At 43.6% G+C, this 17787-nt stretch overlaps 1 protein-coding gene across 1 annotated transcript in view; it reads left to right on the forward strand.

Moving 5' to 3' along the window:
* The first annotated feature begins 357 nt into the window (after positions 1-357).
* Positions 358-17787, forward strand: part of LOC126424536 (uncharacterized) — a 49727-nt gene continuing 32297 nt past the window's right edge. Inside the window, exons 1-4 of the mRNA XM_050087274.1 lie at positions 358-496; positions 5000-5167; positions 8563-8841; positions 15347-15524. Of these exons, the coding sequence (XP_049943231.1) occupies positions 442-496; positions 5000-5167; positions 8563-8841; positions 15347-15524 (680 nt within the window). The 5' untranslated portion in view covers positions 358-441. The remainder of the gene's footprint in view (positions 497-4999; positions 5168-8562; positions 8842-15346; positions 15525-17787) is intronic.

A 17787-nucleotide genomic window follows, 5' to 3' on the forward strand; every position in this document is an offset into this window, starting at 1 on the left:
ACGTACAGAAATACTCTTCTTTTTCTTTTAATAAAGGGTCACCATGCGGCCTTGCGTCGTAACTGTGCCACTGCTCCGAAAAAACAGTGGCAGTTATTTACCTTCTATACAAGATATTTACGACTGAAGGAGGGCATAATCTTACTATTTTCGGGAGCTCAGAAGCGTGCAAGACAAACACAAAATGCACCTCCGTGTTCAGGGTCGCCAGTGCTGATTGGTCCTGCGGCTCTCTCGCAAACACAGCGCGTCTGCGTACAAGGGTTAGAGCTGTGTTGACGGTCGGAGGTGTGTCGCGCGATGCAAAAACAAGTGTGCCGACACGGAGCGCAGCTGCTACTGTGCAAACAGCAGCTGCAGGTTTTGTGAGGGGGCGTGGGTGGGGAGCGGGCTTATATGTAGACGGCGCACCTCCGCCAGGACTGCCGCTGAAAGACCGAGATGGCTCTCTGGAGGACTCTCGCTTGCTTACTGGTCGCCGTCGCCGCCTCTGACGGTCAGTGCTTCGCTTGCGAACTGATCGCTAGCTGCCACCTGCTAACATTTCGATCGTTTAGTAACTAGCACAGCGGTCAAGAAATTTGTCACGCTATTCTCCCTACCCACCGCCCCCCCCCCCCCCCCTCACCGCCCCCGGCAACGGCCTTGCCGCAGTGGATACACCGGTTCCCGTCAGATCACTGGTTAAGCGCTATCGGGCATGGCCGGCACTTGGATGGCTGACCCTTAGGGCCGCCATGCGCTGTTGCCATTTTTAGGGGTGCTCTCAGCCTCGTGGTGCCAATTGAGGAGCTACTCGACCCAATAGCAGCGGTCAAAGAAAACCGGGAGAACCGTGTGCTGACCACACGCCCCTTCTATCCGCATCCTTAGCTGAGGATGACACGGCGATCGGATGGTCCCGATGGGCCACTTGTGGCCTGAAGACGGAGTGCTCTCTCTCTCTCTCTCCTCCCTGTCCACCAAATGAATGAATGGAACTCTATTCCATAATTTTTATTTTGCTTTTGTCGCCTTATCAGCAACGAGAATACATCAAAATTTTGCGAAATTTTATACTCTCGTATAAACTTGCTAACATAGAAAATACGTAATAATTATGTCTTTGATCTCGATATAGACTACGACGCTGTGTTACATTCTAGTCTCCTTTACTAGCTCTTCATTTCTGCCTTATTGCTTTCTTCCTTTCTAACCACCGTCCTAACCACCGTCAACAATGGATATTCCAATATCATGCAACAAGTCGGAGGGTTTCTACCAGCCGCAGTCATCTCCAGTGCATCCTCTACACTGCCGATACGTATCAATCACGCGAACCTATTCGTGTTCTACAGCATACCAATGATACAGGTAACCATAGGCCTCAGCGCTACGCTTCAGAAACCTCACTTCTCTACCAATACACCTCCAGCGACCCCAAGAATATAAGGACTCCATAAAGGCACGCAGTTATTATAAGCCCGCTCACACCGATTCTTCCCAGTAATTTCTGATTGTTCTATCAGATAACCCACGTCACATAAATAAGTTCACTGCCAGAGTAGCCGTCTCAACATTAAAGTACAAAATTAATTTTGAAATACGATTTTAATGTTGAGAGAGCTGTAAACGCAAATGAGCTCTACATGTTAAGCTACGCTGAAAAGATCTGTATATGACAAAAAATACGTAACCAGTAATCGCCTGTAATAAATCGTAATTGTTTCAGGAATAAATAATCAGTTACAACAGCCATCCAATAGTTCAGCCCTTAGTCAAAATTTTGCACTCAGTTGACATTTCTTCCATTTATCACACCTCATAATTCTTCCTCATTATTGTCATCAGAGGATATTGTCGTTGATATTATTTTGTCCTCAGTATTAATCCCACTTCTGAGTCCTCCTTTAAGCCTTGTACACACTTTTTTCTTCTTCAAAATAATCTGGAGAATTTCTAGAACATCTGATTTATAGAAGCAGCTTCGTTTCGATTTGTGACGCAAGAAAGAAGACACACTTGCGGTGCACATTCTTACTTAACAGCTGTTGTTTGCTATTGTTTGATCAAGCCACCACCGTAGCTATTAGGTTGACGTCGCTCATGCGCAATTAATAAAATCAGTCTCGGAGGTGTAGTCCACATCATGCAGTGTTCTTTTAGGTTGATTTCAGGCGCCGTGCACCACTTTCATGTTTTCTTCTTATGTGTCGCCGTATCCTATGAAACTTTCAGTTGTCCTACGTTTTCAAAAAAATTGTTCAAATGGCTCTGAGCACTATGGGACTTAACATCTGAGGTCATCAGTGCCCTATAACTTGGAACTACTTAAACCTAACTAACTTAAGGACATCACACACATCCATGCCCGAGGCAGGATTCGAACCTGCGACCGTAGCCGTCACGCGTTTCCAGAATGAAACACTTAGAACTGCTCGGCCACAACGGTCGGTACCTACGTTTTGCTTCCATTGTTAAGAATAACTTCAGAACTGGCTTTCTGGTGCCTTTACCTATACTTCGCTCAAACTGATCGTCCTATAACACTTTCAGTTCCCGTTGTGTATGCTATTCTGGTCAGAAATTTTGAAGCATGAGGTGTCAAACTGATTACAGTATCCTCTAATTTTCCTGCTCTTGCTGTATTTGCGACTGCCTCGATGTTTCGAAAGTCGCATGGTATGTTTTCAGCCTCAACGATCCTATACACAGCTTTGATTATTCTTCCGATTTTTCTACTTTCTCCAGTGATGCCAAGTCGTGTAGAAATGCTGTGGGAACCCTTATGTTTTCCTAATTGGCTCACATTTTTCTTGTGGCAAGTTAGCGGACAATTTCTTGCCCTTGAAAATATTTCAGTACTCTATTTTTAACTATCCACTCTGCCTTTCGCGTCTAACTGTGGAATTCGTTTTGCAATAAGATTGTTGACACCTTTACTTCTAAATTTTCATAAAATGTAAGACATCACATTACAAAAAGCTGCTGCTGTGTCTACTTTACTTGTCGAAACCGGTTTCAGTCACATGGTTATCTTCAGTTGAGCTGTACATATGTAGATGACACCCCCCCCCCCCCCCCCCACACACAATAACATACACGCACGCACATGCACGCACTCATAAAAACACACAAGGAAGTCTTGACAAGCAGATTGCCATTATTGTTAACAGAGGTGAAGTTTTACTTTAGAATCGAAGCTTACAAGACGGAATCCTTAGAGTGAGAAAATGTTTAATTCTTACTACTGCAATGTCACTTCCTGAAACCGTCTTTGTCTTAAAAAATACTGCTAACAAGTGAGGATATTAGCATTTGGTGGAATACAATGACGTTTCTTTCAAATAGGAAGCTTTGGAAAACTGGCCAAGCAAAATATTTCTCTGGAAGTTGTTTAGATTTTTCTGTGTGCTCAGTCTTTCCTTCCCACCATTATTTCTTTATCATTTGCACTTGGTTCATCCCTTTTCTTTACCAAACGTTTTTGTACTTTCACACATCCATTTACGTATTTCTTGTGTTGGCCACAATATCTTCGCAGCTGCCTTTCTTAGACCTTTATTTGTCAGTCCAACTCCCGCGACTATCCTTTTTCGAAACGACCATTGCTGCTCTAAAGATCTGCCTACTGCGTGACTCACTATCTTCAGTAGTATGGGAACGTGTTTCTTCATTCTCAAATACGGCAATGTGTCACTGGGTTGTTCCTCAAAATTTTCCTCAAGATCGCTTTACTTCAGGGTCGTCGTCACAAGTTGGAATCTGCAATTAAAGACCAGTGAAGGAAATGGTGCAGTAGGTATCTGAGACAAAAAAGTAGAGAACGTTTACGTACATAAAAAGCTGACATTTGAACATTTGCTGAATACTGATTGAAAGTAAATCCGTTTGATACTATTGATAAGACATACTTACACCACATAAAGATCGAAACGAAACTGAGGAGTGTGTCTAAACACGTGAACCCACACTATAAAACACGAAGTCGATCATATGTGCCGGAAAGGCTGTGACCAGCTTTCTTTCTGGAACGCCAAAGAACTGCTGAGCAGGATATTGTAAAGGCTATAGAAGTTTTCTGGATGTATTGTATGAAAACGTGCTCGTAGATGAGAGAAAACCTATGTTGAAAAACGGAATAACGCAGTACCTTCAAAGGTTTCTTGAAAATCGAAAAAATGTGAGATCTGAAGTAGGAACTGTTGGTGGACGTACGCCATTTACCTGACTTCCGTTAAAAGTCTCATATACAAATAGTTTTGGAGTGGTAATGGTTTTAAGGCGACTAAACAGTTCACAGCTGTAGAGAGGTATATTAATAGGCATTGAAATTGTGACGTAATGAAGGATTGCAACTAACGTCAAATTGTCGCGAAGGGTATTAAACGCTTGGATACAAAAATCATTACAGTTTTAGCGCAGATAAGAATTAAGCCATCTACACTCTATACATAAGGAAACATTACATTGCGTATATGAGAAGAAGATATCGCAATTCAGAGTAGGTTGTGGGAATGTTCTGTTAAACCTAGTGTAAGAATAAGAAACGTCCGACAACGCTTTTCGGAAATCAACAGCGGCAGAATCACGGTCGGTTAAGAGTGTGGTTCGATGTTCTGTGATATCGTTGCTCACGTTCATTGGGATCACATGACTGTCTTGCGAATTTAGAAACGCTGGGTTCGGAAGGACCATACTCCGTGCCATGCAGGATCTAAAGAATCCACACGACTAGCGCGCGAGAGGAGAGACATGTTTCTCGCTGGCGACGTATTCCTCCTCCTGTTCTGTACACGCGTAACATGATTTCATATATCACTCACAGACCTTCATAAGAAATTAACAATGTTGACGAGACCTTTTCGCAAATCGAGTCGCAGAGCCTGCCCGCACCTACCCCTAGAGCCCATCCATGCTCTTTGTGGACTCGAATGCATTCCTCACTGATAGATGACATTCTTCTCTAGCATTTAAGAGGAGAGTTTTTATATGGCCACCGTTGTCCCGACTGTTACAGGCGCGACGTACGACTATGCAGACGCCATCAAGAAGTCGATCCTGTTCTACCAGGCTCAGCGCTCTGGCAGGCTGTCCGGCATGGACTCCCTGGTGTCCTGGAGAAAGGACTCCTGCCTCACCGACCAGGGCTGGAACGGGGAAGACCTCACCCAGGGGTACTTTGACGGTAGGTCCTTTCACCATGTTTTGTAGAATATAGGCTATTTTTATATTCAGCTTTGTCTGTTAATACTTAAATGGCAATGTACTTCGAAGCCTTTTGCCAGTTCCAACCTTAGGGATTTAGGCACTGTTATTCAAGTGAAAAACACCCGCAAGTATTTCTTGTTGTCATACCATGGCTTTCTGTTGTTGTTGTTGTGCTCTTCAGTCCGGAGACTGGTTTGATGCAGCTCTCCATGCCACTCTATCCTGTGCAAGCTTCTTCATCTCCCAGTACCTACTGCAACCTACATCCTTCTGAATCTGCTTGGTGTATTCATCTCTTGGTCGCCCTGTTCACTGGCTTTCTGTAATGTAGTGAATATAGAGAATAAGCTCTTCTATTGCACATGTGTGACAGTGTGTATGTGTGTGACTCAGTATATATAGTATATATATATATATATATATATATATATATATATATATATATATATATGTGTGTGTGTGTGTGTGTGTTTATCCATGTTGTGTGTGTGTGTGTGTGTGTGTGTGTGTGTGTGTGTGTGTGTGTGTGTGTGTGTGTGAGAGAGTATGTGTGTGTATGTATGTAAGTATGGTAAAGCACCTTGGGACCAAGCTATGTAGCAATAGAACTATACAAAAATAGCACACGCAGTTGGAAATCTTGTATCAGAAAGAGTTTGTTGTAATATACTGCTGCTCTCGAGTACTAACAGCCCTTTTTCCCAAATCTTCCCTAACTTTTATAGTACACTTGCTTAATTGTAATTTATATAGGGAAAAATATTAAATGCCAACTGCTGATATCAAGAACAGAATTTCCGAAAAAGAGGAATTTGTTAACATGTAATGTAAATTTTAGTGTTAGGAAGTTTTTTTTTCGAATTATTTGTGTTAGTTTAGTTTTGCAATGAGGAAGAATGTGAACGATAAATAAAGCAGACAAGAATAGACTAAAAGTTTTTGAAACTTTTTACTACAGAACAATACTAAGGATTAGATAGGTGGATGGAATAACGTACGATGAGATACTGAATTGTATGGAGAAAAAAGAAATTTATGGTACAACTTGACTAAAAGGAAGGATTGTTTTATAGGACACGCCCTAAGGCGTCAATAAATAATCAGCTTGGTAATGGAGGGAAGTGTTCGGAGTAAAAATTGTAGAGGGAGGCGAAGAGATGAATTCAGTAAGCATACTGAAATGAATGTAGCTTTAAGTAGGTATTAGATTTTTATGAATCATTCAGAAACGAAGACCACATAACATATTTCTTTAATTAAGACAACCGGTTTCACAGTCTTTGGAGTCATCTTCAGGTCTTGAACATCTTTTTGCTGTAAAACATGGTACAAGATGGCGGCGTAAAGTAAACATGTTTTCTCACAGAAAGATGTTTAAGATCTGAAGATGACTCCAAAGACTGTTGAAACCGGTTGTCTAAATTAAGAAGTATTTTATGTGGTCTTGGATTTTGAATGATTTTTAACAATTAAAACATCGCCCTTCAATGCTCTCAAAATGAGAAAATTCAATCATATTCTGAGATGAAGAAGCTTGTGTGGGATAGACTGGCGTAGACAGCTGCAAAGCTTTTTATAGTTCCACAACTAGATTCAACAGTAATGTCAATCAGGAAGACTATAATGTGGGTTACATTTCATATCTATATTTCGAAAATATTTTAGGTTACATTTCATGCTGAAAATTTATATGGCAACGCTAAGTGGATATACAATATACTTTAAAACTTTAGACGTGTAGTTTACGCCATTTTAAAATCTTCCAGACATTGGTATTACTGCCGAATTTAATGGCAGATCAGTAGAAGTTTTAAGAGTTATCATAAACATCCAGCACTCTGGAATAGCTGTGAGTCACCAACTTCTGTTACTTAGTACAACGAAAAACCAGTCCAAAGCTGCAAATTTCGGATTTTTTCTTCTCTTGATGACTAGTTTCGCTGTATGCGCTGTAAGTGTTTGCTGCGCATTTTTCACATGGTCTTCACTACGTTTGATGACCCGAAAATGGTTCTAGGCCCGAAACTAGACATCAAGTGAACAAAAAAAAGCTTGGACTGATATTTCGTTGTGCAGTTTCAGAGTATTGTCTAGGTATACATTAAAATGTCGTTATGAAAGCAATGGAGCACACCCTGAAGGATGATTGTACATATAACCGTAAAATTAAAGAGGAAGTTATAGATACGAAACGATACGAGATGTGTTTGATACAGTTAGTATTAATGAAGTACATTATACATATTCACTGCACTGATGCACAAGAATTAGATCAGAATATATATATATATATATATATATATATATATATATATATATATATATATACTAAGTAGGTGTGCTGACTTAGCAGGCTCCTTTACAGGCGTTACCCTAAGCGAAATGTGAGCCTCAACTCTGGCAAAAGGCATTGCCAAGTTGACAGGAGGTGTTTTCGGATTCATACATCAGCAGCTGAAATTTATTACAAAAATGAAATGAACTTTCCTGTGGGTACGGCCTCCAGTCGGATGGACTAGTCGACTGGTGCAACTGACGCCTCTTCGGCGACCTGTTTTTCGATAAGGACTAAATGGTGACGAAAACAATATAACACACAGTCCCCGAGCGAAGAATATCTCCTACCCAACCGGGCATCGAACGTGGGCCGCCTGCATGGCATTCTCCCGTGGGGTAGGGAGGCAAACATCTATGACAGACCAAATTTATTTTGTAATGAGCTATTCTGACATAGAAATGTCTATCAAACAATTCAAAACAGACACTTCCAATCAGCCTCTGAAGGGATGCCATTGTGACCCAACTTGCTTAAATCCAGTTAATGTAAGGATCCCCATTGGCTACGTTGCATCCTCTTGTAAGATTCTGTAAAATCACGTGCGTCCGTGCAACCTACTGCTGTGACTATTTCTCTCATACAGATAATACAAGTCAGCAGGAGTGTCTAGTACCCTAAACACGTCATAAACGACCTTTACCTGACGGATTACTGACTTCAGGGCTTAAATCATGATTGTGCTAAAATAATGTTACTACAGCGCAAAAATATTTACTTTTAGGTACAACATAGGCTCAAAACTTAGCTATATAACAGTACAGAGTGAAACTGGAATGTGCTGCAGAAATAGAGTGAGCTCTAAGAGCCGCGCGGGATTAGCCGAGCGGTCTGGGGCGCTGCAGTCATGGACTGTGCGGCTGGCCCCGGCAGAGGTTCGAGTCCCCCCTCGAGCATGGGTGTGTGTGTTTGTTCTTAGGATAATTTACGTTAAGTAGTGTCTAAGCTTAGGGACTGATGACCATAGCAGTTAAGTCCCACAAGATTTCACACACATTTGAACATTTTTCTGAGCTCTAAGAAGAGTGTCATTGCAGCTGGCGATTACGTGAAGTTCACCTTCCCACTGTCTTTCGCGCTGACCATGCTATCGTGGGGCGCCATCGAGTACGAGCAGGGCTACACTCAGGCTGGTGCAATGGACGGCGTGCGCGACACCATCAAGTGGGGCACCGACTGGCTGCTCAAGGCCCACACCGGCCCCAACGAGATCTACCTGCAGGTGGGCAACGGCACCGCCGACCACGCCTACTGGGGCCGCCCGGAGGACATCAACTTCCCCAGGCCGGCCTACCGGCTGGACACGGAGAGACCTGGTGAGTACCAAATCTCCTGGCCAAGTGGGGCCTCATGGAGCACATCAACTTCCCCCGGTCGGCTTAACAGCTGGACATGACCTGGTAACAAATCCGAGTGGGGCCTCCTGGAGGACATCAACTTGCCCTGGTCGGCCTGACAGCTGGATATGCAGAGACCTGGTGAGTACCAAATCTCCTGGACGAGTGGGGCCTCCTAGAGGACATAACTTCCTCTGGTCGGCCTAATAGCTGGACATGCAGAGACCTGGTGAGTACCAAATCTCCTGTCCAAGTGAGGAATCCTGGAGGACATAACTTCCCCTAGTTGGGCTAACAGCTGGACATGCAGAGACCAGCTGAGTACCAAATCACCTGCCTGAGTGGGACCTCCTGGGGCACATCAACTTCCCCAGGCCAGTCTACCACCTGAATACGGAGGGACCAAGTGAGTGGCGTTTCATTCAAGTCCAGGACACGATTCTATTGTAAAATGTAAACATTAGCCGACCGAAATACCGAACTCTGGAAATGTCGAACCTATTCAGATATATAGGGCCATTTTTCCATGATCGGGCGAATTTCTGTTTGAAATCCAAAGTTTCGTCCCGATCTGTGTAGTACATTCTCAAGGAGCCTTGTAGTTTTCCCAAAGTCCGATGGACATCCTAGCTCGCTACTGACTGAAGCGTTCCATTTCTGCAATTACCTGGTGTAGAGACATGTTTTGAAAATTCCTATACAATTGGTCATTGTCGGTTGCTGTCGACCGCTGTTGCTATCATACCATGGTGGAAGTCTGATATATATCTTCTTCAGCTCCAGTATCAAGATACCATTTACAGGCACACCTTATTGCAATCGATTTATTGAAAAACAGAGACATCCCTATGGCCTCTGAGTTTGTTCTTTCCTGGTATCAGTTTGTGGCTGCCAGCACCTGAGTCTTATCAGGTCGAGTCCTGTGGTTTCCTGCCTGATCTGTCTATTTCTCCCCTTCTACAGCTGAGCCTGTGATCGTCTTGTCGTTTTACCACTATTCTTTTAGTAATAACCATGAACACGTCTCCAGAACCACACGGTTGTCTGTAAATTCCTGATGCTTGCATAATCTTTCCACCCATCTGCAAGCGTCCCTGACCGACTTTAAATATTACTGTATCATCCTGGTGGGTTTTTAAACTACAGCGATATGCCATATATATACAGGGTGAAGAGAAATTCGCGCACTCTGACTTCGCAACGCGATTCCTAACATACTGACAATACAAAAATGTCAGTCACAAAATATCGTCCTGCGCATATTACTGGCAGTAAATTGACGTCAAAGACTGGCATTCTGGCAGCACTGTAATAACATGTACGGTAACTACCTCTGTCAGTATATACTGTGCAGTTGACATGTTAGCATGCGGGAGACGAGGCGAATTTGTTTTTATTTGCTGAATGTAGCCTGCGTGGTACGGTACCTGGCGTCTTAATCGCCATACAGCGATTGCAGTGTGTCTTCAAACATTTTGCATTTACATACTACGAAGACAGAAATGTAATTACAACCATTTTCATTGGTCAGCTTTTAAAGAAGCCTTTTGCACTTCATGGACGCGAATTGTTTCGCACTACGGAATCTGCTTGATTCCAAACCTGTTTCATGTGTACGCTGCCCCAATAGTCCCATCGATTACTACCAATTACTATTCTTGCCACGTTCAGGTGCACTGCATTTCGTTAGGGTTGTACTATGGAAATGTGAGATACATGTGGCTTAAGTAAAGGTGTTACTACAATATTATTTCACAGAATGAAATTGGCAAATGAAAACAAATGCACATAGACCCAGGAGCGTTCGACCTCCTGTATGTTAACCCGAAACGCTATCTATTGCACCACCTGCGCATCACTAGCCCTGTGTGCTGACAGAGACGGTTACCGTATCTGTGATTACAGTGTTACCAGAATGTCAGTCTTTAACGTCCGTTTACTGCCAGAGTTATGCTCAGAACATTGAATTTCGATAGACTCATTTTTGTATTCCTTGTGTGTGAGGAATCGCACTTTAAAGTCAGTGTGCGCGAATTTTTCTTGACAAGGCCAAACACACACACACACACTCACACACACACACACACACACACACATATATATATATATATATATATATATATATATATATATATATGTGTGTGTGTGTGTGTGTGTGTGTGTGTGTGTGTGTGTGTGTATACAGGATGTTACAAAAAGGTACGGCCAAACTTTCAGAAAACATTCCTCTCACACAAATAAAGAAAAGATGTTATGTGGACATGTGTCCGGAAACGCTTAATTTCCATGTTAGAGCTCATTTTAGTTTCTTCCACCTACGCTCAATGGAGCACGCTGTCATGATTTCATACGGGATACTCTACCCGTGCTGCTAGAACATGCGCCTTTACAAGTACGACACAACATGTGTTTCATGCACGATGGAGCTCCTGCACATTTCAGTCGAAGTGTTCGTACGCTTCTCAACAACAGATTCGGTGACCGACGGATTGGTAGAGGCGGGCCAATTGCATGGCCTCCACGCTCTCCTGACCTCAACCTTCTTGACTTTCATTTATGGGGGCATTTGGAAGCTCTTGTCTACGCAATCCCGGTACCAAATGTAGAGACTCTTCGTGCTTGTATTGTGGACGGCTGTGATACAATACGCCTTTCTCCAGGGCTGCATCAGCGAATCAGGGTTTCCATGCGACGGAGGGTGGATGCATGTATTCTCGCAAACGGAGGATATTTTGAACATTTCCTGTAACAAAGTGTTTGAAATCACGCTGGTACGTTCTGTTGCTGTGTGTTTCCATTCCATGATTAAAGTGATATGAAGAGAAGTAATAAAATGAGCTGTAACATGGAAAGTATGCGTTTCCGGACACATGTCCACATAACATATTTTCTTTCTTTGTGTGTGAGGAATGTTTCCTGGAAGTTTGGCGGTACCTTTTTGTAACACCATATATATATATATATATATATATATATATATATATATATATATATATATATATATATATATATAGTTCCGGCAATAGCCACGCAAGCGTTGTATTGCGTTGTTTTGTTTTGTCAGATGACAGTCGCCAGATAGTCAGTGTTTTGTTCTTAGTTGTACCTAGTTACTCGAGTAAACATGGCTTTCGCAAGACTTCCATTCAATGAAAGGAAGTCAGTTATGAAGTGGTATTTTAAGTACGAAAACATTAATGAGGTTCAACGGCAATGGTGGAAACGAGTATCAATCAGAGCCACCGACACGTTTAACGATTCGTCGCGTTCAGCAACTCACTCGCTCACCACAGAAGTCTGTGAGAGTGTCCCCGTGAATCTGGAGTGAGTCGCCCAAGTGTTCGGCGAATTTTGAAGACAGCAAAGTGGAAGTGCTACATCCCACGATTGCTACATGCAATGAAAGAGGACGATCCAGATCGTAGAATGGAGTACTGCGAGTGGTTTACTAATATGGTGCGCAACGATGAAGAGTTTGCAGACGTGATTGTATAGTTTGATGAGGCACAGTTCAAACTCAATGGTACAGTAAATTGCCACAATTGCGTCTACTGGGCCGCCGAAATTCCGATCGTCCATGTAGAAATAGCTGTGAATTGGCCAAGAGTAAATGTGTGGTGTGGGTTGTCTTACCGGGGCTTGATTGGGCCATTCTTCTTTGATGGCACAGTTACTGATGACCTAGTAGATAGTGTCGGAAGTTCCATGCGGCTTTTCGCGGATGATGCTGTAGTATACAGAGAAGTTGCAGCATTAGAAAATTGTAGCGAAATGCAGGAAGATCTGCAGCGGATAGGCACTTGGTGCAGGGAGTGGCAACTGTCCCTCAACATAGACAAATGTATTGCGAATACATAGAAAGAAGGATCCTTTATTGTATGATTATATGATAGCGGAACAAACACGGCTAGCAGTTACTTCTGTAAAATATCTGGGAGTATGCGTGCGGAACGATTTGAAGTGGAATGATCATATAAAATTAATTGTTGGTAAGGCGGGTACCAGGTTGAGATTCATTGGGAGAGTGCTTAGAAAATGTAGTCCATCAACAAAGGAGGTGGCTTACAAAACACTCGTTCGACCTATACTTGAGTATTGCTCATCAGTGTGGGATCCGTACGAGATCGGTTTGACGGAGGAGATATAGAGGATCCAAAGAAGAGCGGCGCGTTTCGTCACAGGGTTATTTGGTAACCGTGATAGCGTTACGGAGATGTTTAATAAACTCAAGTGGCAGACTCTGCAAGAGAGGCGCTCTGCATCGCGGTGTAGATTGCTCGCCAGGTTTCGAGAGGGTGCGTTTCTGGATGAGGTATCGAATATATTGCTTCCCCCTACTTATACCTCCCGAGGAGATCACGAATGTAAAATTAGAGAGATTAGAGCGCGCATGAAGGCTTTCAGACAGTCGTTCTTCCCGCGAACCATACGCGACTGGAACAGGAAAGGGAGGTAATGACAGTGGCACGTAAAGTGCCCTCCGCCACACACCGTTGGGTGGCTTGCGGAGTATAAATGTAGATGTAGATGTAAATGTAAATGTAGATGTACCTTTAGAAGCTTCAGATATCTATTTTACCTGTCACCAGAGACTTGTATGGAGACGGAAGGCTTTACTTTCAACAAGATGGTGTCCCAGCCCACTACCAAAATCGTGTTAGGGCGTGTCTCGACGAAAATCTACCAGGAAATTGGATAGGCCGTTGAGGTGCAGTGGAGTATCCACCACGTTCCCCAGACCTAACTGCTCTGCGCTTTTACCTGTGGGGAACACTGAAGGACGTCGTCTATCGACAAAAGCCACGCACATTGGACGAAATTCGAGAATCCATCGTACATACATGTGCAAATATCCAACTGAACACGTTGCAGTCAGAAGTTCGTTCTCCAGTTTGGCGGCATCGTTTTTGTGTGGATGCTAATGATGACCGTTTCCAACACCTACAATGATATCTTTAAGTTGGACTTTAAGCTACACTTTCACCAAAAATGAGACAACTCCATCAATTAGTTTGCAGGTTATGGACTTTTAAACAGTGGATACATTTTTTGCACCCCTCTGTATATATAGTCAAGAAAAAAAATATATTTATGACCCCTACACACCCATCAGGTTACGGGCTACCTGACCGCCCTATTTCGTGGCAGCCTTCAGGCACGTCCCGACCGACTGCACTCGGCGATTACCGTGCCGGCTTGTAGTGATTTTCTAACCTTAGCTTCATAGAATTCCTCCTTGGTTTTGCACAGAGACAAAGAGGGTTTTCTTTGGCTGTTCTAGTCGTAACAAAGCCAAAAAAGCAGAGAAATCTGTGGACAAAATTCCGACTAATGCAAGGAAAGAAGTATACCCAAGTGCAGCTAATTAAGCAACTAAGAGCCGGTGATTTTCGTAATTATGTAAGAATGGATGAATAGTGCGTTTCGGAGCTGTTGAAATCAAATCTTTCTTAACGAAAAAGGAGTCATGAGAGAGGCTGTTACCTGCATTGATTTCTCCCTCCTGGCAGAAGTTAAGATATCAAATTAAGTGCGTTGTTGCCCCACAATTATTAATTACAATGATTTGCGAAACATGCAATGTGATTTATAATAGCTAGAGAAATACATCATCGCAGTGCAAAGTTAATTTACGTAGGATAAAGACATGTAAGTTTAAAAAACTCATTTAAATTCCAAGGAAGTCTGAACATGGCGGTTGCGCCCATGCATCAGGTACATAAGGAACGAACCATTTGGCAACTGTTAGAACAGTAACAAAGCTCCACACTTTGCTTTATTCATGTGAAATCTGGGAAGGTGCTATGGCGTGGTAAGAAACTGAAGAGCCGAATGTGATTTTAGTTCCGAACTTCTTATGAAGTTTGTGACATAAGCTGCTGACGGCGAGTTTTTCTTGAAACTAACAAATTTGTGGAAAATTGTCGTCCTTTCCTGAAATTGTTAGATTAAATTCTAAGGAATTTAAAGCTTTCGTTGATTGTAGTCTTACCACGAAACTAATCTGGACAATATGTAGATTTTCCATGTACTGCTTGGGCGTTAGCTTAGCAAAATAAAATCAAAATCCGAACGTAAGTTGTTACTGAGTCAGTCTTAAATACTGTGGTATTTAATTTCGGTGCGAATGTTTATTATAGGGGTGCCAACACACTGATTGGCTTAAAGAAGATAATATTTATTTTTATTTTTTAAAGCTCTCTTCAGGGCACAGCATCGAGACATCTCTTCGGTTAATTCTGTATCACTTGAGTTCATTCTCTGGCTTACAGCAGTATTTCGATGGATAAATATCTACGTGGGATTTGTGTTTCCAGACGTAAACTTGCTGACTGGAACATCAGATATATCGCACGTAACGCGAGCACAGTCAGTAGTCAGGCGTGCCGCGTAAAGTTTGCCGTTACTGGTCTCACGTAGCAGACAGAGCGCGTGCACTTAAGAGGAGGAAGATGGCGCTCACTTGGGATCGCTCTGTCCACAGGGTCGGACTGCGCTGGGGAGGCCGCCGCGGCGCTGGCGTCTGCGTCGATAGTGTTCAGCTCGGTGGACGCTACCTACTCGGCTACGCTGCTCAACGCGGCCAAGGAGCTCATCGCGTTCGCCGACAACTACCGAGGACGCAGCGTCGACTCCGTGCCCGACACGGCAGAGTTCTACGCGTGAGTAGCCACTCAGAAATACTAGCGAGCGCCCTACTTTATAGAAACACAAAGCAAGTTGTAGTGAGTGGTAAGTAGCGCTCATCGCCACGCTACTTGCGGTGGCTTGCGGAGTATGCACGTGCGTGTTGAAACACATGTGACATCGAAATAAGTGTCCAAGGAATAGAAAAGCAACTGAAATAACTCAACAGACGAAAGTCCACTGGATCTGACGTGATACCAATTCGATTCTACACAGAGTACGCGAATGAACTTTCCCCCCTTCTAACAGCCGCGTACCGCAAGTCCCTAGAGGAACGGAGGGTTCTAGATGATTGGGAAAGAGCACAGGTAGTTGCAGTTTTCAAGAAGGGTCGTCGAGCAGATGCACAAAACGATATCTCTGACATCGATCTGTTGTAGAATTTTAGGACATGTTTTTTGCTCGCGTATCATGTCATTTCTGGTAACCCAGAATCTACTCTGTAAGAATCAACATGGATTCCGGAAACAGCGATCGTGTGAGACCCAACTCGCTTTATTTGTTCATGAGACCCAAAAAATATTAGATAGAGGCTCCCAGGTAGATGCCATTTTCCTTGACTTCCGGAAGGCGTTCGATACAGTTCCGCACTGTCGCCTGATAAACAAAGTAAGAGCCTACGGAATATCAAACGAGCTGTGTGGCTGGATTGAAGAGTTTTTTGCAAACAGAACATAGCATGTTATTTTCAATGGAGAGACGACTACAGACGTTAAAATAAGCTCAGGCGTGCCACAGGGGAGTGTTATAGGACCATTGCTTTTGAAATGGTTCAAATTGCTCTGAGCACTATGGGACTAAACTGCTGTGGTCATCAGTCCCATAGATCTTAGAATTACTTAAACCTAACTAACCTAAGGACATCACACACATCCATGTCCGAGGCAGGATTCGAACCTGAGACCGTAGCGGACGCGCGGTTCCAGACTGTAGCCCCTAGAACCGCTCGGCCACACCGTCCGGCACCATTGCTTTTCACAATATATATAAATGACCTAGTAGATAGTGTCGGAAGTTCCATGCGGCTTTTCGCGGATGGTGCTGTAGTATACAGAGAAGTTAAAGCATTAGAAAATTGCAGCGAAATGCAGGAAGATCTGCAGCGGATGGACACTTGGTGCAGGGAGTGGCAACTGACCCTTAACATAGACAAATGTAATGTAATGCGGATACATCCTTTATTCTATGATTATATGATAGCGTAACAAACACTGCTAGCAATTAATTCTGTAAAATATCTGGGAGTATGCGTACGGAACGATTTGAAGTGGCGTGATCATATAAAATTAGTTGTTGGTAAGGCGGGTGCCAGGTTGAGATTCATTAAGAGAGTCGTTCGAAAATGTAGTCCATCAACAAAGGAGATGGCTTACAAAACACTCGTTCGACCTATACTTGAGTATTGCTCATCAGTGTGGGATCCGTACCAGATCGGGTTGACATAGGAGAGAGAGAAGATCCAAAGAAGAGCGGCGCGTTTCGTCACAGGGTTATTTGGTAAGCGTGATAGCGTTGCGGTGATGTTTAGCAAACTCAAGTGGCAGACTCTGCAAGAGAGGCGATCTGCATCGCGGTGTAACTTGCTGTTCAGGTTTCGAGAGGGTGCGTATCTGGATGAGGTATCGAATATATTGCTTCCCCCTACTTATACCTCACGAGGAGATCACGAATGTAAAATTAGAGAGATTCGAGCGCGCACGGAGGCATTCCGGCAGTTGTTCTTCCCGCGAACCATACGCGACTGGAACAGGAAAGGGAGGTAATGACAGTGGCACGTAAAGTGCCCTCCGCGACACACCGTTGGGTGGCTTGCGGAGTATAAATGTAGATGTAGATGCAGGATACCACTGAGAGGCAGCTTGAAGCATTATAGCTTGGGCGCACATAGAGAGCAGGCTATGCCCGTAGTTTAGGCCAGCGTGAAGCAGCTTGAGGTAGCTCAAAAAACTTCCCTGTTTGCAGGGCTGAGTGGCAGTCACGTAGCAGCACTTACCGCACGGGAAACACGACGCCTGCCTGTAGTCGAGTCAGCGGAAGAAGAGCCCTGACAGCGTTGCAATGTCGTAGGCGCGGCTGCTTCGTTCGCCTACTTTAACTCGTCACGTTACGCGATACTGGATACATCGTTATGGCAACATCCCAGTGTTGTCACAGCTCTATAGACGACTATTGTTTCCGCCTGCAGCCTTTTGTGTTTCGCAGCCGAAAGCTGGCAGCAGCGGTGATTTCCGTTAGGAA

Source organism: Schistocerca serialis, chromosome 10 (genome assembly GCF_023864345.2).
Source record: "Schistocerca serialis cubense isolate TAMUIC-IGC-003099 chromosome 10, iqSchSeri2.2, whole genome shotgun sequence".
NCBI lineage: Eukaryota > Metazoa > Arthropoda > Insecta > Orthoptera > Acrididae > Schistocerca > Schistocerca serialis.